The sequence below is a fragment of the Heterodontus francisci genome, chromosome 14 (genome assembly GCF_036365525.1).
Source record: "Heterodontus francisci isolate sHetFra1 chromosome 14, sHetFra1.hap1, whole genome shotgun sequence".
Classification (NCBI taxonomy): Eukaryota; Metazoa; Chordata; class Chondrichthyes; order Heterodontiformes; family Heterodontidae; genus Heterodontus; species Heterodontus francisci.
This window is the reverse complement of record NC_090384.1, coordinates 37,450,196-37,473,333: the sequence shown is the minus strand read 5'-3', so window position 1 is coordinate 37,473,333 and position 23,138 is coordinate 37,450,196. Positions and strand designations below refer to the sequence as shown.

Genomic DNA, 23,138 nt, shown 5'->3' with positions numbered 1-23,138 from the left:
TGTAGTTACATCCACAGTGCCATTAGAAAGGGATTGCCAGGATTTTGACCGGGGGACAGTGAAGGAATGAGAAATATATTTCCAAGTCAGGATGGTGTGTGACTTAGAGAGGAACTTGCAGGTGATGGTGTTCCCATGCCTCTGCTGTCCTTGGTCCTTCCAGGTGGTAGAGGTCGCAGGTTTGGAAGATGTAGTCGAAGAAGCCTTGGCAAGTTGCTGCAGTGGGCACAATCATCAATCATCAACAAAGTGATGGAAGGTGTCATTGACAGTGATGGTAGATGGTATACACTGCTGTCATTGTGTGGTGGTGGTGGAGGGAGTGAATGTTTAAGGTGATGAATGGAGTGCTGATCAAGCGAGCTGCTTTTGTCTGAATGGTGTTGAGCTTCATGAGTGTTGTTCGAGCTTTTTTTTATTCATTCATGGGATGTGGGCTTCGCTGGCTAAGCCAGCATTTATTGCCAATCCCCAATTGCTCTTGAGAAGGTGGTGGTGAGCTGCCTTTTGAACCGCTGCAGTCCATGTGGGGTAGGTACACCCACAGTGCTGTTAGGAAGGGAGTTCCAGGATTTTGACCCAGCGACAGTGAAGGAACAGCGATATAGTTCCAAGTCAGGATGGTGTGTGACTTGGAGGGAAACTTGCAGGTGGTGGTGTTCCCATGCATTTGCTGCTCTTGTCCTTCTAGTTGGTAGAGGTCGCGGGTTTGGAAGGTGCTGTCTAAGGAGCCTTGGTGTGTTGCTGCAATGCATCTTGTAGATGGTACACACTGCTGCCACTGTGCGTCAGTGGTGGAGGGAATGAATGTTTGTGGATGGGGTGCCAATCAAGCGGGCTGCTTTGTCCTGGATGGTGTCGAGCTTCTTGAGTGTAGTTGGAGCTGCACCCATCCAGGCAAGTGGAGCATATTCCATCACACTCCTGACTTGTGCCTTGTAGATGGTGGACAGGCTTTGGAGAGTCAGGAGGTGAGTCACTCGCCACAGGGTTCCTAGCCTCTGAGCTGCTCTTGTAGCCACAGTATTTATATGGCTACTCCAGTTCAGTTTCTGGTCAATGGTAGCCCCTCGGATGTTGATAGTGGGGGATTCAGTGATGGTAATGCCATTGAATGGCAAGGGGAGATGGTTAGATTCTCTTTGTTGAAGATGTTCATTACCTGGCACTTGTGTGGCGCAAATGTCACTTGCCACTTATTAGCTCAAGCTTGAATGTTATCCAGGCCTTGCTGCAGGCAGGCACGGACTGCTTCATTATCAGAGGAGTTGTGAATGAAAGTAAACACTGTTCAAACATCAGTGAACATCCTCACTTCTGACCTTATGTTGGAGGGAAGGTCATTGATGAAGCAGATGAAGATGGTTGGGCCTAGGACACAGCTCTGAGGAACTCCTGAAGCGATATCCTGAGGCGGAGATGATTAGCCTCCAACAATCACAACCATCTTCCTTTGTGCTAGGTATGATTCCAACCAGTGAAAGTTTTCCCTCTGATTCCCATTGACTTTAATTTTGCTAGGGCTCCTTGATACCACACTCAGTCAAATGCTGCCTTGATGTCAAGGACAGTCAATCTCATCTCACCTCTGGAATTCAGCTCTTTTGTCCATGTTTGGACCAAACTGTAATGATGCCCAGAGCCGAGTGGTCCTGGTGGAACCCAAACTGAGCATCGGTGAACAGGTTATTACTGAGTAAGTGTCGCTTGATAGCACTGTCGATGACACCTTCCATCACTTTGCTGATGATTGATGATTGTGCCCACTTTACCTCCATAGAAAGGGTGGCATGATTTTGAATTTTGAATCACTGTTCTAACACACATATGAGCCAGGAACCGAAGGACTAATGGTGCTGATGGAATCATGAGTCACTATCCTCGGGAGAAGAGAGTTGAAAAGGTACAAAAATAGGTGACAGCTGCCCACAATTGGTGAGGCAGTAACATCCTCACTCCCCCGTGATGACATCATACTGATTCCCTTCTGTACCTCCTCCAGGTCCACACCCAACCTCCACTCCCTCCCCACCGCCAAGAGATCTCTGCACTCCTACAATTCTGGTCTTGTGCACATCGCCGATTTTCTTCGCTCCACCACTAGTGGCCGTGCCTTCAGCTGCCTGGACCCTAACCTCTGGAATTCCCTCCATAAGCCTCTCCAATCTCTCTCTCTCCTTTAAAATGCTCCTTAAAATCTACCTTTTTAAACAAGCTTTTTATTTGGCTTGGTGTGAAATTTTGTTTGATTACTCTCCTGTGAAGTGCCTTTGGAGACTTGTAACTATGTTAAATGTGCTATATAAATGCAAGTTGTTGTTTGGAAGTAGACAGTAAATGGCAGAACCCTTAGGAGTATTGACAGGCAGAGAGATCTGGGCGTACAGGTCCACAGGTCACTGAAAGTGGCAAAGCAGGTGGATAAGGTAGTCAAGAAGGCATACGGCATGCTTGCCTTCATCGGTCGGGGCATAGAGTATAAAAATTGGCAAGTCATGCTGCAGCTGTACAGAACTTTAGTTAGGCCACACTTGGAATATTGCGTGCAATTCTGGTCGCCACACTACCAGAAGGACGTGGAGGCTTTGGAGAGGGTACAGAAGAGGTTTACCAGGATGTTGCCTGGTCTGGAGGGCATTAGCTATGAGGAGAGGTTGGATAAACTCGGATTGTTTTCACTGGAACGACGGAGGTGGAGGGGCGACATGATAGAGGTTTACAAAGTTATAAGCGGCATGGACAGAGTGGATAGTCAGAAGCTTTTTCCCAGGGTGGAAGAGTCAGTTACTTATGGACATAGGTTTAAGGTGAGAGGGGCAAAGTTTAGAGGGGATGTGCGAGGCAAGTTCTTTACACAGATGGTGGTGAGTGCCTGGAACTTGTTGCCGGGGGAGGTGGTGGAAGCAGGTACCATAGAGACGTTTAAGAGGCATCTTGACAAATACATGAATAGGATGGGAATAGAGGGATACGGTCCCCGGAAGTGCAGAAGATTTTAGTTTAGGCAGGCATCAAGATCGGCGCAGGCTTGGAGGGCCAAATGGCCTGTTCCTGTGCTGTACTGTTCTTTGTTCTTTGTTCTTTTGATCCATGGTTGCACACCTTACCAGAATTACATTGCCCTATGTCAGTGTTTGTTTAGTCTCTGAAAGGTACACATGTGAAGTGCACCTGTATCCAATCTGTGCTTGTTGTCATCTGCTCCCAGTAGGGTTTGACAAACCTAATCAATGATGGCAGGTGAGATAGAGACTTAAATTCAGTTGGAGTTGGCATTTCAGTAAAAGCTCTTTGCTAAATATCCCAATTCCTACAATTTCTGAAAATAAGATAATATATATTAGCTAGGAATAAGCCTTTGATTGGTGATAGCATTCCCACCTCTGAGTCAGAAGTGTGGGATTCGGGCTTCTGCAAGCAGACACTGGACTGCTGGCTTTGAATACTGGGTTGGCATCCAACAGGGATACTTGTGTCTGATGTGTGTAAGCGCCACCTACACCCCCATGACTGCATTGACTACCCATTATAAAGATCACAGCATTACAACACAGGAAATGGCCATTCAGCCCATTGTGCCTGTACTGGCTTTTTGAAACAGCTATCCAATTAATCCCAGTTCCCTGCTATTTCCACACAGCAGCGCAAATTTTTGCTTTTCAAGTATATATCCAATTTCCTTTTGAAAAATCAACAGAATGAAAATCAGGTGGGTTGCATAACGGGCATCGAATCTGCATGGGTAGATCACCACCCGAGCAGTGAAGATTTACCCTGTGGAGCATCAATAGGCTTACCTTTTGCCGAACCTCAGTGTATGACATCCCATACTTTTGTTCCAGGTATCTGTAATCATAGTTTGGGAAAGGAGAGGGGGCAGGATAATTTCCAGATTTCCACAGTTTCCACAAATTTACTCCAACTATCATCAGGATAATCAGGACTCCTGATCCATAGATTCCCATTTCCCAGGACGGTGGATTTTTGATCACTGTTGGAAGAAACATTAAACCATTGCTTTGGTTAATAATATGGACATTCAAAGAAAAGCCTTTGTTCACTCAGCTGTACCTAAATATTCACAAAAAGTCTGTGAATATAAGACCCTACATCAAGTTTGGTGCTTACAGGGCCATGTTAGCAAGTACATACCAACAGAACTGTGCACAACTGTGTTTACAAGGATGGATGATGTGCACAGATGTCACACATGAAGGGAGATGTTTACAGGGCTGTATTTACAGATAAGTGGGATAGATTATAAAATAAAAGAGAATGAAAGATTGGTGCGAGTAGCTGTGAGTGCTACAAAAGAATGAGTAAACTATAACAGCATTAAAGGCAATAAAAACTATATAAAACCTACGGGTGCTGTAGTGAATCCTGTAAAAACAAAACCAAATGTGTTTTAGCAGCAGACTGACATCAACATTATTAAGAGTGAAACCATGATTGCACAGTCCCAGCAGGAAGCTGTGCATGTAGGTTGGAGAATTGGAGCTACAGGAAGGTTGCCTAATCTACCACCCATGTGCGCCTGTCACCACCCACCCCCACCGCCCCCAACGAGAAACTGAGAAAATGTGGAACTAGGAGGGCTACAGAGTAAAAGCACTTAAATTGTGCGATTTTTCTCCAAAGGACAAATTATATCAAACAGATCAGACAAGCTACTAACATCTACAGTACCCTCCCAATACAGTATTCTTTTGCATTGATAGTTAACCAGGAACTGCAGATCTATGGGTTATAATTAAACAGAAAATCCTTTAATTGAAGTAAATAATTAATAGGCTTTTCCAAGAACAATTATTAACATTTCCCCAGGAAACAGAAGTATGTATACATATATTACACCATTATATTTTTGCTTTTTTATAAGATCACGTGATAAACACAGACCCACCTTAGCTCATCACTCCAGTAGGTCAATGCTTTGGCCCCTTATCACAAATGGGTCTTGAATAACACGAAAGGGTTTTGCCTCTTAGAGCTCGTATTCCAAGTATTGATTATGCAAAGCAATGTAAATATAAGATGACATGGACAAAATTGCAGAATTGGGGTGAAAATGGCATATGAATTTCGATATAGGTAAGTGTGAGGTGGTGCATTTTGGTAAAAGGAATAAAGAGGCCATCTACTCCATGGAAAATAAGAGTCCAATTGGGGGTTAGAGATGAAAAGGGATCTAGGGGTACAGATTCACAAATCTGCAGCACAGGTTAACCAAGCTATAAAAAGTGCAAATAAAGCACTGGGGTTTATTTCTAGAGAAATAGAATTCAAAATAGAGAAGTATATGAAACATATATAGAACCTTGGTTAGATCACGCTTAGAGCATTGTGCACAGTTCTGTTCTCCATATTACAAAAAAGGATTTAAAAACCCTGGTGAAAGTACAAGGATGGTGCCAGAACTGAGAGGTATAAATATGAAGAAAGACTGAAAAGGCTGGGGCTGATTTCTCTAGAAACAAGACTGAGAAGTGACCTGATGGAGGTCTTTAAAATTATGGAGGGGTTAGATACAATAGAAGTAGAGAAGACATTTCCACTTCTGGGGGGGGGGGGGCCTAAAACTAGGGGCGAATAGTTACGAATAAATCCAGTAAGGAATTCGGGAGAAATTTCTTTATTCAGGGAATGGTTATAATGTGGACATGGAGTGGTTGAGATGAGTACCACAGATGATTTTAAAGGGAAACTGGATATATACATGAGGGAGAAAGGATATGCTGATAAAGTGAGATGAGGTAAGATGGAAGTGGCTCGCACAGAGTATAAACACTGGCATAGACCTATTGCATCAAACAGCCCATTACCTTTATCAGGTCACCTCTTCGTTACCATCGATGTTGCTAAAAAGACCAATCTAGTCTAGTCTTACCTTTATTGTTCAGTCCTCTGAAGTTATAGCTCACTTCTGCTCTGCCTCCAGGGCTTGAGAATGGTTCTCCCGTGCTTCAGTGATAGAAACTAGATGCAGTGGGAGTGAAATCGATCTTTGTGGGCCACAGAAAGCAGGAAATATCGAATCAGCAGCCCATTTTAAATCTATAATGGAATTAAAATTCTGGAGAGATGAAATACAGGCTACAAATTCAGTCTCATCTGTTTCACACTATTGCACAAAATCAAAATCTACCCCCCATTGTAGAAGACAAGTGGAATTCAGCATAATTAGAGAGGGAAGGAAATTGTGCAGGTTTCATTGACAAAATGATAGGTAAATTGGCTGTTGTAAATTGCCCCTAGTGTAGGAAGGTGGTAGGGAATATGGGATTACTGTAGGGTTAGTATAAATGGGTGGTTGTTGGACAGCACAGACTCGGTGGGCCGAAGGGCCTGTTTCAGTGCTGTATCTCTAATAATAATAATAATAATAAATAAAATGCTGACTAAAGCAGGTTATAATGAGCCAGGAATAAACTAAATTTTAATAGGGATTAGTTATAATGTGGCTTAATGACAGGGACCAGGAGTACACCATATTGACTGCAAAGAGGAGTAAAGCTGGTTCTGACTGGGACTGGAGGGTGTATTCACACTCCACTAACTCAGAGATGAAATCGCTTCACTCACACACTAGACTCAAAGTGCTAATCAGGCACCAAGACCCCAGCTCAATCCCAGGTGAAAAGTGGAATGAGATTGCCTCCCTTGGCAATCTCACTCATCTTCATTCTGGTGCCACTTTGGGCCCTGACACTGAAATCAGGCTGCATTTACATAAGAACTTGAGAATCTATGTAAAACCAAACAGCTTCACTCTGGTGGGGTCAAGGCATAACATTTTGATTAAGGCAAGTATGGTCTTCAGTACAAATGTTATGAAGTTGATTACAAGACTATGGAATGTTCTCCTGGTAAGTTTAAAAGAAAATGTGTTTTCACTCATTTGCAATGAAAAACAATGCTTCGAGGAATAGAAGTTCTGTGCATTTTAAATTGATGACATATTTTACTGTGACTTAAAATGGTCCATTAGGTCCTCAGACAGCCCTTTAATGAACTTCCCATAATTCACATTATAGATGTTCTTACAGTAACTTTCAGATTCTGTGTTAGTTTTGTGCTACTGTCGAAGACCAGTGAGAGTGACAAATTCTAAACTGGAAATCTAGGATCCAGCAGTGAAGCATTAACTTTATTAATATGTTATTAAAGCTGATTCAGAAACACACAGAATTTCTATTCCTAGAGGCATTGTTTTTCATTGCAAATGAGTGAAAACACATATAAAAAAAAATTACCAGGAAAACATTCCATAGTCTTGTAACTAAATCAGTAAAGTTTATACTGAAAATCGCACTGGCCTTAATCAGAACTTTACTCCTGGACCTCACTGATTCTCAAGTTCTTAGATCAATGCAGCCTGAATTCAGCATCAGGGCCCAAACTGGTACCAGAATGAAGATGGGCGAGATTACCAGTGGAGTCAATCTTGTTCTGCTTTTCACCAGGGATCCAGCTGAGGCTATGGTGCCTGATTGACATTTCAGGCTGAATTTTGGGGCCCCAAGAAGGTTGGGAATGGAAGTGGTCGAAGCTCAAAAATACTGGCACCAGCCAACATGCCGGTTTCCTCAACGTGTTCCCGGTTATTTTTGCCGAGGCAAGTTTGGGGCCGGCAGTGCTACCTGCCCCCACGAGGTAAGAAGCCAATTAGGCTTATTAAGAGCCTTGTAAATCAAGGGTAAAGGAGGCCGACTGGGATTTTCTAGTCAGCCTCCAGTTTCCCAATGCGGTGAGGGGGGACGTGGGGGTGCAGTTTAACTGCCTAGAGGCGTGCACCCAGCGGCAGGCCAGGGTCCAACGCTCTAGGCAGGCCTACAGGCCCTCCCTGCTTGCATGGATCACAGGGATTTCTCCCATCACAACCCATCCCCCACAATGTTGGCCTGTCTGCTTGTTCTGTTTTTTTAATTAAACTATTAAATAAGTTGGTGAGAGGGTGCCCCCCATGTTGAGGCACCCTCTCCATTATTTACCCTTTACTGCAGACTGCTGCCCCTCTCAAGCTGGAAGGCCTCTGATTGGCCCTCCAGCTTTGACAGCCCACCCGCCACTCTTAATTGGACAGGAACCTGTCTACATGCCAATTAAGGGCGTGCCCCGATCAACATCCCAAACAGTGACTGTTTCCCTTATAGGGGATGGGGAGGAGGTTCGGGACCCGCAAACAGTCACGACTCCTGTTGACCACCCCCTGGTGAAAATTCAGCCCTTCAAGTCTAGCGTGTGAGTGAAGCAGTTTCATCTCTGCTCTGCTGCTGAGTTAGTGGAGTGCAAATACACCCTCCAGTCCCAGTCAGAACCGGCTTTACTCCTCTTTGCAGTCAGAATATGGTGTACTCCTGGTTCCTGTCTGTTAGCCACATTACAACTGGTCCCTATTGGAATTTAGTTTATTCCTGGCCCACTGGAATCTGAATTAGTCAGCATTTAAACCTGGAAACCTTTCCTCTCTAATTATGTTGAATTCGACTTATCTTCCACAGTGTGGGGTATATTTTGATTTTGTGCAATAGTGTGAAACAGATGATACTGAATTGGTAGCCTGTATTTCATCTCTCCAGAATTTTAATTCCATTGAAGTCCATTAGAGATATTAAATGGGCTGCTGATTCACTATGACCCATTTTACACTACTGCACAATGTCAAGGGCGACTCTCATGTTCTATTGTAGAAAGCCAGTTGGTGAAGGATAGTACTGCAGTCAATCTTTACTCAGTCTAACATTTATTTACAGAGTGAAACATTACAAGCATACACCTACTAACTCAACATCGCAGTTTCAGTAAGTGCCTCTTTATATGTGCTCAAGTGAAACCCCAATTTTTTTTTATTAGTTTGTGGGATGTGGGCATCGCTGACTAGGCCAGCATTTGTTGCCCATCCCTAATTGCCCTTGAACTGAATGGCTTGCTAGGCCATTTCAGAGGGCATTTAAGAATCAACCACATTGCTGTGAGTCTGGAGTCACATGTAGGCCAGTCCAGGTAAGGACAGCAGATTTTCTTCCCTAAAGGACATTAGTGAACCAGATGGGTTTTTACAACAATCGACAATGGTTTCATGGTCACCAGATTTATTAATTCCAGATTTTATTAATTGAATTCAAATTTCATATGTCGTGGTGGGATTCAAACCCATGTCCCCAGAACATTAGCGTGGGTTCGGGATTACTAGACCAGTGACATTACCTCCACCTGCATATAATTAAACACAATTGATATATAATAACATCCGATGTGTGTGTTATTTGCTCTTACTTTCTGTCTGTTTTTCTAATTTACCTTCTCACTTGTTTTTGTTTCTCTGACTTCAGTTGAAAAGTTTGGTGGATGGGGGAAGTGGACAAGTGAAGAATGTGCACTGATTTGCTACTTCGCCCATTTTGTCCTACTGCCAAAGTCACATTACACTTAGCAAACTAATGATTTTGAGGATGTCCGATTACCTGCATGTTTCTTTATGGTCCAAATGAATCATTCACCGCAAGAGCAGCAATGCTCATTGGTGTTAAAGGCTGTTTGCATTACTCACCACTTGTGGGATATTCTGCTGGGTTTTCTTCCATGGTGGGTGTGTGGCTTTTGAATTCGCCTGCAAATGAGAAACAGGGCAATTGCATGATCTACAGGAATCTAACACCTTGCCTAAAACCTTGACTAAAATGAAGCAAAAATCTAATATTGTTAATTTTGTAATGAAGTTAATTAACACAGCTGCCCATACTGTGCAGGACAATAAAGGAATGGCAGCCTCTGCTGGTGAAAGTAAGCCAAGGTAAAATGGTTGCATTTTTCACTGCCTCCTCACCAGCCCACAGGTTACAATAATTGGTTGAAGACCGTGTTCATGATGAAACAACACCTCAGACCCTTTTATATTAAAATCGTGTTACCAGGGCAACCTGTTGCTCTTCTGGGAAAAACAGCCCATTTTTCATGAATATTTTATGAAACAGATAATGGCAAGTTCAAATTCAGGCACGACAGACGTGAGGTGAATGAGTAAATCGGAACTTTATGCTGGACTTTGGAGAGGGTTTGCAAATGGAGGTAATTTTATTCATGCATTCATTGTAGTGGTAAAATAAGGTTACAGTGTAGTTTCACCTGCACGAGGGTTTCTCAGATCACGTTAGTTACAGGAGGTCCCATTTTCTCCCTCAGTGAGCTATCAGTCTTTACACGTGACAGGGTAGTGTCCTAGGCACAACCATCTTCAGCTGCTTCAACCATGACCTTCCCTCTATCATAAGGTCAGAGTGGGGACGTTCACTGATAATTGCAAAATGTTCAGCACCATTCGCGACTTCTCAGATACTGAAGCAGCCCATGTCCAGATGCAGCAAGACTAGGACAACATTCAGGATTGGGCTGATAAGTGGCTAGTAACATTCACACCATACAAGTGCCAGGCAATGACCATCTCCAACAAGAGAAAATCTAACCATCTCTCCTTGACATTCAACAGCATTACCACTGCTGAATCCCCCACCATTAACATCCTGGGAGTTACCACTGACCAGAAACTTAACTGGATCAGCCATATAAATATGTGGCTGATCATAAGCTGGGAATTCTGTGGCGAGTAACTCAGCTCCTGACTCTCCAAAGCCTGTCCACCATCGACAAGGCACAAGTCAGGAGTGTGATGGAATACTCTCCACTTGCCTGGATGGGTGCAGCTCCAACAAGACTCAAGAAGCTCAACACTATCCAAGATAAAGCAGTCCACTTGATTGGCACCTGATCCACCACCATAAACATTCACTCCCTCCACCACCTGCAATTTCCCCTCCAAGTCACTCACCATCCTGATTTGGAACTACATCGCTGTTCCTTCACTGTCGTTGGATCAAAATCCTGGAACTCCCTCCCTAACAGCACTGTGGGTGTACCTACACCAAATGGATAACAGTGGTTCAAGAATGCAGCTCACCATCACCTAGCTAACAAATGCTAGCCTTGCCAGCGATGCTCACATTCCAAGAACGAATTGAAAAAAAATTGTCACATGACATGACTTCCACAAGTGTTGCAGCATTTACCATAGAAAATTTGGGTCCCCTGTAGCTGAGCATTTCACTTGTAGTTTCACACCAGTAGCTGCTGTGCAACAACTCCAAAAACCAGAAGGCCGCCTGTGAGCAAACGAAGCGGGGAAACCAAGGCTGGGGGTACAACTGGCAGATGGGAAACTAGAGATGGGAGGAACTTTGATTCCATCAGTAACTAAAGGTAACTCACTGAAATTGCACTGATAATTAATAGTGATGGTATGCGTAACCCACAGTAACTCAATGATAATCCATATGTAACTGATAGTAATAGGTGTAATGCCCGATATCCCACCTGTAACTAGTAGTAATCCTATAAAATGTTGATATTCATCCTGAAACCATAGCCAGAATCCCCCTGCACCACACTAAGTGCAGCCAAGCTCCCTGGTCGATGCCATTTTTAACAGGCCCAATTTCTCTCCCTATCTCCTTACACTTTGATTTAGACTCAGGTCCCATGTGAAGGTGGCAACTCTGCACCGGGAACCTCAGTCAGAGCTGACTGTACTGGGACTTTGCACGTTAAAGCCAGAAGGTACAGACCACACCAAACTGAGAGATTGCACAAAGGACAGCAGGTTCAGTGTTTGGGACAGTTCTCACAAGGCACATCAACATCAACATTTCTGAACCTGTCTGTGAGATCAGACTTGCAAAAGGAAAGTTTTCATTGAATTATCAGAAATACACCACAGAAAGAGGTCATTTGACCCCAGGTGCAGGTGCGCTCTCCTGTAACTACATTCCTCCCACCATAGATCTTCTAATATTCCTCCAAATATTTACTCCATTCCCTTTGAAATTAAGTTTTAGTCTCTTCCTCATGTTACAACCTCAGTGAGACCATTAATGTTAAAATATGAGATATGAATCCCCCAGACAAATTTAAAGACTTACACGACAAGATTTAACACTCTCGGACTTTTATTATAACAACTAAACTCAAATAAATCCCCATTAACTAAATAGTACTTTGTAAGTAGTTAATGCCCCAGATTGCAACGAAAGGTTTTTTTTTTAGTTATTAAAATACTTGAATACCTCACACCACGCTTATATGTTATACAGTCCTTTTTGATGGTTAAATCCTTTGAGGTTAAATGTCCCCAAACTCCTCCCAGTTGCAATGGGTTGGATCTCCTGGACCTTTTCAAAATCAACGTCCTCTTCGCTCACTTCTCAGAGCACTTCCAACCCAGACATCTGTGAATGAACTGATTCGTGGTGATCCTGCTGGTCTTCTGCTTCTCCGCAAGTTTCCACTTTCAAAACAGGTTGAGGTCTTCACAGCCTTTTGCTGTATCAGGCTTCTGAGAGCAGATGTCCTCTCTCTCTCTCGAAGCTGCAATCATTGGTCTCCTCTCTTACAGCCCGTCTACCTTCAGAAAAATCCTATAAAATGTTGATATTTTTTGGACTCAAAAGTCAATAGATTATTGTCCTGTTCCAATATGCAAAGTCCAGAAGTCTGGTTTCACAGATACACTTGGGCCTTCCATTGTTCCCAGGTATTAACAGCTGCTTGATACATTTGCATCTTCAGAATCACTGACTCTTTGTTTTACGACTCGATGGTCTGGGAGGGCAAAACCCATTGTTCTTTAGGTGTTACCCCTGCAGTCTCTGACTTCTAGAAAAAGTCTTTGTTCTGCCTTGTCCTTTAGCAGAATGGATGTGAGGTCACCTGACCTTCTAGGCACCATCTTTTAAACTTTAAAACAAATCACAATTTTTAAAAACATAATCATGTTACAAAGTCCAGTGTTCATAACACTCAATAGCCATATGTGGTGAGGTAGCCTACAGACTAATAGCCCTCAATTCAAGACCTCTCCTCCTCCCATCACCCTTTTTTCTTCTAATAAGAATCCTTTTTTCTGTTCCCTAGTTCACCATTCACTCAGCAATGGAAACAATCTTTCACTGTTTACCCACAGTAAGGCCCGAGGTTTCACTTACCCCTCTATTGGCAGCTCCTCTCTCAGTGCCACTCCCACTCAGCAGCTTGCTGCTGTTGCTCCTGGCTCTGCGAGAAATGCTGGTCTCCATGTCCACCCCCAACCCATTTCCCCACACCCACTGTTTGAGCCCAATCCTCCGACCCCTAGCCCCTTTCTCTCCCCAGTTCCCTTCTCTCCCTGATCTGCCACCCTGCAATACCATATCCCTGATCTTGCTCACATCCCCATTTCTAGCTCTCTCCCTGATCCTTTACTCCCCGGTCTCCCTCTCTCCCCAAGACACCATTCCCTAGTCTCCAATTCTCTCCCTCATTTCCCAGCCTGCTAGAGACAGCGCTCAGGTAGGGTATAACCAATTCTGGGAAACTCCCAGTTGTTCCAGGAGTGTTCGGAACCCTACTGATAGGGCTTCTCACCTGATTTCCCACCATTTTTGCAAAGTCACCATTCAACTGGGGGCAGACAGTGAATGAAAATCCAGTCTACCATATCTTCATATAGTTTCAAAAAGAAGCTATGTAGATCTCTGAAATTTTTTAAAATAATCCTGTTGTGAAAAAGATGTTGGCTTTACATGTTGCTGCCTGTCACTCGGCACCTTCAGATGACTTTGTGCGTGTGTGTAAAAAAAATTGCTGATTCCGGTTTCCAAATTACCTCCCCACTTTGAGCATTTAGAAATCTCAAACAAATCTACAGGATGGGACAAGCACACACTCTGCAGGTTCAATTTTAGAAATAGTTATCAGTTACTTAGATTTACTATAAAAATACATCAACTTCCAAGAGAAAAGCTATGTCTGGTTTCAAGGATGTGTGTCGATGTATGACGTGGAAAGGATATGCACAGTCACCCTGGAAGGAGCATGCGGACCATTAGCTGTTCACCCTTGAAAGTGTGTGACCAGAGCTATGGAGAGTTGATACATTTTATAAGATGGCACTCCCAGCACAGAGCCATGGGAGAGCAAAAATTAATTAAAGCTAATGGAGGAACACGAGTTGCACATGCTGACCTCAGTGTCCGAATATAAGACCAGCCTCGCCTTTGAGCCGACCTCCAGCCCAGCCTCAGAATACACAGACATGTTGTGCTGTGTAAATTTGTGTTGGTGATGAGGACAGATGTCTGTAGAGTGGGGCAAGGCTGCAAAGACCACACTCTTTACAGACTTTGGAAAAGGCATTTGTTAGCTTTGCCCATGCTTGTGTTTTCTTCAGGAACAGAAGACTTGGTCGTAGCAGCTCAATAATGTTCTACCTACCTTACAAAGCCCCTCTGATCCAATTGTCTTCCCAGTGCTTCTGGAGACATAAAACCCTGCTCCTTGTTTCAGATGTCAGGCAGCAATTGCAGGCCAATCTCAGGCGCAGATATACACTGTAGAAAAAAACTTTATCATTATTATTATTGTGTGCAATGTTTTCATACAGAAAATTGTACGGGGTAACCCACTGGAGACACGGCCATTTTGAGATGCAATGGATACCAGATTCTAGGGGGAAAACAATACTTATGGGCTCTTAAACTCCTCTGAAGTCTTGCGAGGGGTGGAGGAACATAACTTGTGCCCACCGTGCTACAGACCCTCCCCAAAATTGAAATGTTAAGAGCAGATGCCAAGTGGGGATCTAGCTGATGGGTGAGGGGAGGACTTTTGCTGCAGCACCATGCTGCAGTGTGTGAAGGCATGTGAGGCTCTGGGAAAGAGGGGAATGGTGCTCTAAGTAGCTGCTTTCTTTATTCTACCACTTTCATCAACACAATCAATTGCTCTGGAGTTCATTGCATTGCTGAAAGAGGCCTATCAATTTTTATCCACCCTCCCCTTCCATCCCCAGCAATGATGTTGGGAGCGACTCACGTGTCTCCTTGACATTTAAGGTTAAGGGTTGAATGAGGTAAACCACATCCCCATCCATAATGTATTTCCCTCATTTACATAACATTATAATTTACCTGCTCATTATTGGGCAGCTGTATTGTGGGCCAGACCCCGCAAGTGCCAAGGTCTGTCTCACTCCTACGATCTCCCACAAAACAACCATCATGCCCCAGGAATTTCTCAGACATGATTCCTGAATCTGTAGGAATGCGAATATGAATTGTGGATTCCACTGAAATTCACTCACTTCATTGCCAAGAATGAAAAGTGGAACAAAAACAAGAAATGCTGGATTCACTCAGCAGGTCTGGCAGCATCTGTGGAAAGAGAAGCAGAGTTAACGTTTCGGATCAGTGACCCTTCTTCGGAACTCGAAGAAGGGTCACTGACCCGAAACGTTAACTCTGCTTCTCTTTCCACAGATGCTGCCAGACCTGCTGAGTGAATCCAGCATTTCTTGTTTTTGTTTCAGATTTCCAGCATCCGCAGTATTTTGCTTTTATTTTAATGAAAAGTGGAGCCCTGGCAACCTGAAGTAATTAAGTAACCGCTGTCAGAAAGCCATGAGCTAGAGTCCCGGAACTGTTGGTCATCAGCCACAATTGGCAAAACATAATCAATTCATATTTGGGCTGATACAGCAACATGCCAGGGAGAAGCATGCATCCTGTTTAATTACAGATCCCAATCTCTGAACAACAATTGTCTTCAACATGGAGATGTCATAGAGTTCAGACCTCTTGCCTTATTTCCTCTTCCTTGACTTCTGAACATTCGGTGATGCCTAGCATTCCATTCAAGCTAAGGTAAGTCAGCAAAGATGGGATGATAGGTGAGTGGGACTTGGTGTAAAATAGGATACAGGCAGCAGAATTTGGATGAACTGAAATTTACAGAAGATGGAGGATGGGTGACCACCCAGGAGAGCATTACAACTGTTGGCCAGAATTTTTACCGAATCAACCAGCTGGTACTGGAGGCAGGGTGGGTAGGGCAGGGTGGACAGGTTGTGGGGTGGTAATGGATTTAGAATCCATTATCAGAGAAGTAGGCTTCCTGACCAATCACAGAGTGCAGGTATGGTGATGACCTGGACCAGTTAATAGAAAGATTTCTAATTAAAGATACCCTGGTAAGATCAGAATGGCTGCATTCTACATTGGTTCCAGAAGCTTCAGAAAGCAACATGAGTAGGTTACTCCCCTCACCTGGAGGCCCTGCTGTGGGCTGTGAGGGCCCATAGAGAAGTATTGTTTCCCATGGAAGGGAGGAAGAGACCAGCCTCTCAGACCAAGCAGATGTGTCTGGAAGTGACAGATGCAGTCAGCAGCAGGTGGATGACCCTTTGCACCCGGATTCAGTCCTGCAAGAGGTTCAATGACCTCGGTCAGGAAAGGTGAGTGGTATCCCACCTTCAGGTGCCAACCCCCACACTCTGACTTCCCCAGCATTCTTCTGCAAAGCATTCCTCAGACCAATACACCTAGTAGCTCCCCTCATTCCTTTCTCTCAAGACACCTCCTCACATCCTCATCTGAGCAGCCAACACTGACACTCACCCTCATCTTAGTGCATTCTCATAGATAAGAACATAAGAAATAGGAGCAGGAGTAGGCCATTCGGTCCCTCAAGGCTGATCCGCCATTCAATAAGATCATGGCTGATCTGATCTTGGCCTCATCTCCATTTTCCCGCCTGCCTCCCATAACCCTCGATTCCCTTGTAGATCAAAAATCTGTCTAACTCAGACTTGAATATATTCAATGACTCAGCCTCCACTGCTCTCTGGGGTAGAGAATTCCAAAAATTAACAACCTTCTGAGAGAAGAAATTCCTCCTCATCTCCATCTTAAATACCAGACCCTTTATTTTGAAATTGTGCCCCCTAGTTCTAGATTCCCCCATGAGGGGAAACATCCTCTCAGCATCTACCCTGTCACGCTCCCTCAGAATCTTATGCTTCAATAAGATCATCTCTCATTCTTCTAAACTCCAATAAGTATAGGCCCAATCTGCTCAATCTTTCCTCACAAGGTAACCCCTTCATCCCAGTGAACCTTCTCTGAACTGCCTCCATTGCAAGTATATCCCTCCTTAAATAAGGAGACCAAAACTGTACGCAGTACTCTCGGTGCAGTCTCACCAATGCCCTGGACAGTTTTAGCAAGAGATCCCTACTTTTATACTCCATTCCCTTGCAATAAAGGCCAACATTCCATTTGCCTTCCTAATTGATTGCTGCACCTGCATGCTAACTTTTTGTGATTCATGTACAAGGACACCTAGATCTCTCTGTACTGCAGCATTCTGCAGTCTCTCTCCATTTTCAATAATATTCTGCTTTTCTATTCTTCCTGCCAAAATGGACAACCTCACATTTTCCCACATTATACTCCATCTGCCAAATTTTTTACCCACTCACATAACCTATCTATATCCCTTTACAAATTCTTTTCTGTACTCTTCACAACTTGCTTTCCTACCCATCTCATCAGCAAATTTGGCTACAATACATTCCGTCCCTTCTTTCTCTTCCCTTGCCACTCTCTCTCCCTCTTCATGTCAATCCCTATCCCCTCTCCCTTCTCTGTGCCCATCTTTCCCCCTCCTCCCCCTCTCTCCCTCCCCCTCTTTCTCCTCTCTCCCTCCCCCTCTTTCTCCCAACCTCTCTCTCTCTCCCCTTTCCTCCTCTCTATCCCCCTCCCTACCTTCCCTCAATGCACCCTTTCCCCCTTTCCACCCCCTTTCCCTCCTCCCTCCCCCCTCTCTCTCTCCTTTTTCCCCTCTCTCCCCCCTCTCCTCTCTCCCCTCCCTTTCTCTCTCCCTCCTCTCTCTCTCCCCACTCCCTCTCTTTCTCTGCCAGTTGCAGAGAACGGGAACTCTCAGCTTTGTGGTAGTTTCATTTATTTAAAGAACTGTAGCCGTCAGTTTCACAACTGACAGGTGCTTAGAGCAGAGACAGCGCTTCCACTCTGCGGACAGGTCCGTGGTTTTCCGACAGGCGTTTAAAAAAAAATCGGAACCTGTTGGAAAAGCAAGAACCGGTCCGAACAGTGGAAGCGCTGTCTCTGCTCTAAGCACCTGTCAGCTGTGAAACTGACGGCTACAGTTCTTTAAATAAATGAAACTACCACAAAGCTGTCTAGAGTGGCTTTAAAAAAAATCGCAGCCATCAGTTTCACAGCTGACAGGTGCTTAGAGCAAAGCCACTCTAGTCTGGAAGAAGTCAATGGGAAATTTCACAGGCCTGAAATTACCAGTCACAGACCTCAAAATTTTTACCACAGACACTGATGTCCGTGTACGGACACGTTGCGGACATGTTGCTGACTCCCTGCCTGGAGTCCCTCTGCTGCTGTACTGCTGTGCTATTGACCATGGCCTCAAAAGGCCAGGAGCTCTCCGGAAGCCAAGAGAGAACATGTCAGCTGCAAGACACCAGTGGCCCTACAGTTCAGCGATGCCTCCCTGGAGAATCTTCTCCAGGCTGCAAGGGAAAGGCAGGAGGCCCTCTTAATGATGGCAAGAAGAGGTCCTCCCGCCTGACCAAGCAAGCCTGGATGGAGATAGCTGAGGTGGTCAGCAGCTGTGGGGTCAATCCCTGGTCATAGGTACAATGCTGAAAGAGGGTCAACGACCTCTTTCGTTCTGCCAAGGTGAGTGCTCCATACCTCTCTCCTTTTTAGTGATTGCAAGTGGTTACACAGGAGAAAGTGGGACATGGGGAGGGAGGCAATACAACAGTGCTGACAAAGGGGGTTAGGCATCACCTCATCCTGACAGATGCATGGCTGCATCTCGGCCACAGCCCACCTTCTGTCACAGCTCACCCTCATTTACTCCCCTGAGAGTGGACGGGAGCATGAGCTATTTAGGAAACCCCAGTACAGGACGAGGGGCTGCCACTAGCAGAATTGCCATGTTGATCTCTCTGTGAAGTATGACTATTTCCCTCTTTCCACTTGCAGGGCAAGAGGGTCCACAACAGGAGGAAGACATCCCGGATTGGCGAATACATCCCGGATTGGCGAATACATCCCGGATTGGCGAATACATCCCGGATTGGCGAATACATCCCGGATTGGCGAATACATCCCGGATTGGCGAATACATCCCGGATCTTTGGCTTCTCTCTACAGCTGAAGAGGAGGCACTAGAATTAGTGGGGACACAGGGCGGCTGCTCCATATCTGATGGAGACACTGGAGTCTCCACGCAAGAGAGCGAGGATTGTCTTCCATCGACATACAGTTCACTTCTGGAGACCCACATTACGCAAGGTTGGTATGACGAGATCGGCACAGCATAACCCACACATGTTTGTGTTCTCTCATGCAGGTCGGCGTCCACAGGAGATTCAACCAGAAGGGGGCAGCTGTCAACCTTGGAGCAGGAGGAGCGCTCAGAGGATGCACCGTACCATGACTCTCCTGCACCTTCCAGCAGCACGGATACTTTCACCTTCGAGGGTTTCTGCTCGGCTGTATAATCAGGGTCACAAGCTGGTGAGTGCACCACACACGCGCCCGAGCAGCTGGCTGAGGTTGAAACAGCCAAGGCCTCTGACAATAGGTGGCCAGGCCCAAGCTGAGCCCCAGGCTGATGATGAGCCTCTGGTGTCTACAGCACCAGGCATGCTGGAGTTGCAGAGAGATGTAAGACAACATCTGGCAGAGATGCCAGAGGCCATGCACAGCTATGAGTCCATCCATGCCATGTGTGCTGTATGTCTCAGCATATGCCTTCCTCCATTGAGAGATTGGCAACTCTCATGGAGAGTCATATCCCATAAACGCACGCAGACTTGCACACCATCGCCTTGGCCATGAGCTCGATGCAGCAGTGGCAAGGCAAGAGAAGAACAAGGTGCCTGGCGTGTTCTCCAACTCCTCATCCTTTTCTGGTGAGCAGGGTGGTTCAAGTTCACCTTGAAAGGGAGGAGGAGAGGCTGACCTCCACAGCTAGGGGATTCCCCTCAGGGCGCTCTGAATGTGGGCAACAGCTTCTCAGCCCCTCTGCCAGTGAACTCAGCTCCAGTAGCTGTGGCGCCTGAGGAGAGTCCTGAACCTGTGCAGGAAACCCTCAGACAGCTGGAACCTGCCTGGCCTCAGGCAGCCAGAGAACGGCTGCCAAAGTCCTAGCAGGCCAAGAGACAGCCTGATCAGCAGCCTGCCTCCAGCCCAGCGCCTAGCATTGGGGTCACACCTTGTAGAAGCACTTGAAAATGTATAGAGAAAACCACCCAGAGACAATTGGGTTGCATGGGTGTTTGAAATTTGACATTTGCTTTCTCATATGAAGTTTATCATATGAAGATGAAGTTTAATGCAGATAAGTGTGAAGTGATTCATTTTGGTAGGAAGAATGAGGAGAGGCAATATAAATTAAAGGGTCCAATTCTAAAGGGGGTGCAGGAGTAGAGGGACCTGGGGGTATATGTGCACAAATCATTAAAGGTTGCAGGGCAGGTTGAGAAAGTGGTTCATAAAGCATATGGGATCCTGGGCTTTATAAATAGGGACATAGAGTACAAAACAAGAAGTTATGATAAACCTGTATAAAACACTGGTTCAGCCTCAACAGGGATATTGTGTCCAGTTCTGAGCACCACACTTTTGGAAGGATGTTAAGGCATTAGAGAGGGTGCAGTAAAGAATCATGAGAATGGTTCCAGGGATAAGGAACTTCAGTTACGTGGATAGGTTGGAGAAGCTGGGTCTGTTCTCCTTGGATAAGAGGGGATTTGATAGAAGTGTTCAAAATCATGAGGGGTCTGGGCAGAGTAGATAGGAAGAAACTGTTCCCATCGGTCGAAGGATCTCGAACCAGAGGACACCGATTTAAGATGATTGGCAAAAGAAGCAACAGCGACATGAGTGAAAACATTTTTTCCACAGTTAGGGTCTGGAATGCACTGCCAGAGAGTGTGGTGAAGGCAGATTCAATCGAGACTTTCAAAAGAGAAGTGGATAATTATCTGAAGAGAAAACATCTGCAGGACTATGAGAAAAAGGCAGGGGAGTGGGACTAGGTGAAATGCTCTTGCAGAGAGCCGGTAGGGACACAACAGGCCGAATGGCCTCCTGCTGTGCTATAACCATTCTATGATTCTATATGCACTGGTACTGTCCAATGAATCTTTGAAACCCTCCAAATGACAGACACATTTAACTACCAAGCATGAAATATATAAGGACAAACAACGTTTGTTTTTTTAAGCGAAAGGAACTGGTCGGTACTATAGTAATGAAATCCACAACGACCACTGTTAAAAACCTTGTAGTCTCTTCCTACATAGTGGCGCAGAAAATTGCTAAAATGAAAAGAAATCCCATATGATTGCCAAGGAGTTGATAATGCTGTGTGCCATTGAAATCATAAGGGAGATGTTTGTACAGCAGAAGGCCAAGAAACATAGAATAAAAACAATGTCAAATGATAGTCAAACTACAGATTGATTTAATGTCAGAAGAATTAGTTTTGTCGTTCGCTCATTGACTGCATGGCAATCACTTTGCTATACAACCTGATGAATCCACAAACATTACTAAAATGTCTCAGTATGTGTGGAGTAAGGAAATTAAAGATGATGTTTTGTTTTACAAACAGCTCAAAACAACAAAGTCAGATGTTACCTTCGAACTGTTGGATGACTTCATGAGTTCAGCAGAAATCAGCTGGACAAATTCCATTAGAGTCTGCACTTATGGGGCTGCAGCAATAACCAGAAAGCATTCTGGTGTTGTGCAAAAAATAAAAGCCTGTGCACCTTGCACTATTTGGAGACATTGCTTTTATACTAAGAGGTGCTTGCTGCAACAGATATTGAACCAGGTCTTCACAGGATTCTCAACATAGCAATAACACTCGTTAATTTTATTAAGTGGTATTGAGTGTCAACCGTGGCTCAGCTTGCACTCTTGCTTCTGTGTCAGAAGGTTGTGTGTTCAAGTCCCACTCCAGGACCTGAGCACAAAAAAACCAAGGCTTGACATCCCAGTGCAGTACTGAGGGAATGCTGTACTGTTGGAGGTGCTGTATTTCGAATGAAATGTTAAACTGAGGCCCTGTCTACCCTCTCGGGTAGACTTAAGTGATTCCATGGCACTATTTTGAAAAACAGCAGAGGAGTTATCCCCAGAGTCCTGGCCAATATTTATCTTTCAATCAATATCACAAAAACAGATTATCTGGTCATTATCACATTGCTGTTTGTGCAAAAATTGGCTGCTGCGTTTCCTAGATTACAACAGTGACTAAACTTCAAAAGTACTTCATTGTCTGTAAAGTACTTTGAGACATCTGGTGGTCATGAAAGGCACTATTTAAATGCACCTTTCCTGGAACTCCATGTTTGAATGCCTCCAATCAGGTTTCCGCCCCTGCCACAGTACCACAACAGCTCTCACCAAAGTCACAAATGAAATCCTATGTGACTGTGACAAAGGTAAACTTTCTCTCTTTGTCCTACTCGACCTGTCTGCAGCCTTTGACATGGTTGACTACACCATCCTCCTCCAATACTTCTCCACTGAGTGCTCTCACCTGGTTCCATTCTTCTTCCATTTCAAGGATATTCGATGTTCCGGAAGAATAGGCAGAAAGGAAAAGGAGGTGGGGTAGCTTTGTTATTAAAGGAAGGGATCAGTGCAGTTGTGAGTAATGATAGAGGTGTAATAGATTGTGATTTTCTTTTTATTCATTCATTCCTGGGATGTGGGCGTCACTGGCCAGGCCAGCATTTATTGGCCATCCCTAATTGCCCTTGAGAAGGTGGTGGTGTGCTGCCTTCTTGAACCGCTGCAGTCCATTTGGGGTAGGTATACCCACAGTGCTGTTAGGGAGTTCCAGGATTTTGACCCAGCGACAGTGAAGGAACGGCAATATAGTTCCAAGTCAGGATGGTGTGTGACTTGGAGGGGAACTTGCAGGTGGTGGTGTTCCCATGTATTTGCTGCCCTTGTCCTTCTTGTTGGTAGAGGTCACGGGTTTGGAAGGTGCTGTCTAAGGAGCCTTCGTGCATTGCTGCAGTGCATCTTATAGATGGTACACACTGCTGCCACTGTGCGTCGGTGGTGGAGGGAGTGAATGTTTGTAGATGGGGTGCCAATCAAGTGGGCTGCTTTGTCCTGGATGGTGTCGAGCTTCTTGAGTGTTGTTGGAGCTGCACCCATCCAGGCAAGTGGAGAGTATTCCATCATACTCCTGTCGAA

At 44.9% G+C, this 23,138-nt stretch overlaps 1 protein-coding gene across 17 annotated transcripts in view; it reads right to left on the bottom strand.

The window, feature by feature from the left end:
* Positions 1-23,138, bottom strand: part of syt12 (synaptotagmin XII) — a 263,045-nt gene that overhangs the window by 49,757 nt on the left and 190,150 nt on the right. For 8 of the 17 annotated variants that reach the window (XM_068045992.1, XM_068045991.1, XM_068045990.1 and 5 more), the window contains 3 exons: positions 14,305-14,420; positions 9,554-9,613; positions 3,798-3,991 (listed from right to left, as the gene is read on the bottom strand). In XM_068045992.1, the coding sequence (XP_067902093.1) occupies positions 3,798-3,991; positions 9,554-9,587 (228 nt within the window). In that variant the 5' untranslated portion in view covers positions 9,588-9,613; positions 14,305-14,420. Of the gene's footprint in view, positions 1-3,797; positions 3,992-5,890; positions 6,077-9,553; positions 9,614-10,828; positions 10,917-12,119; positions 12,204-14,304; positions 14,421-23,138 lie in introns of those variants that run through there. The other 9 variants (XM_068045999.1, XM_068046002.1, XM_068045994.1 and 6 more) reach the window with 8 other exon arrangements.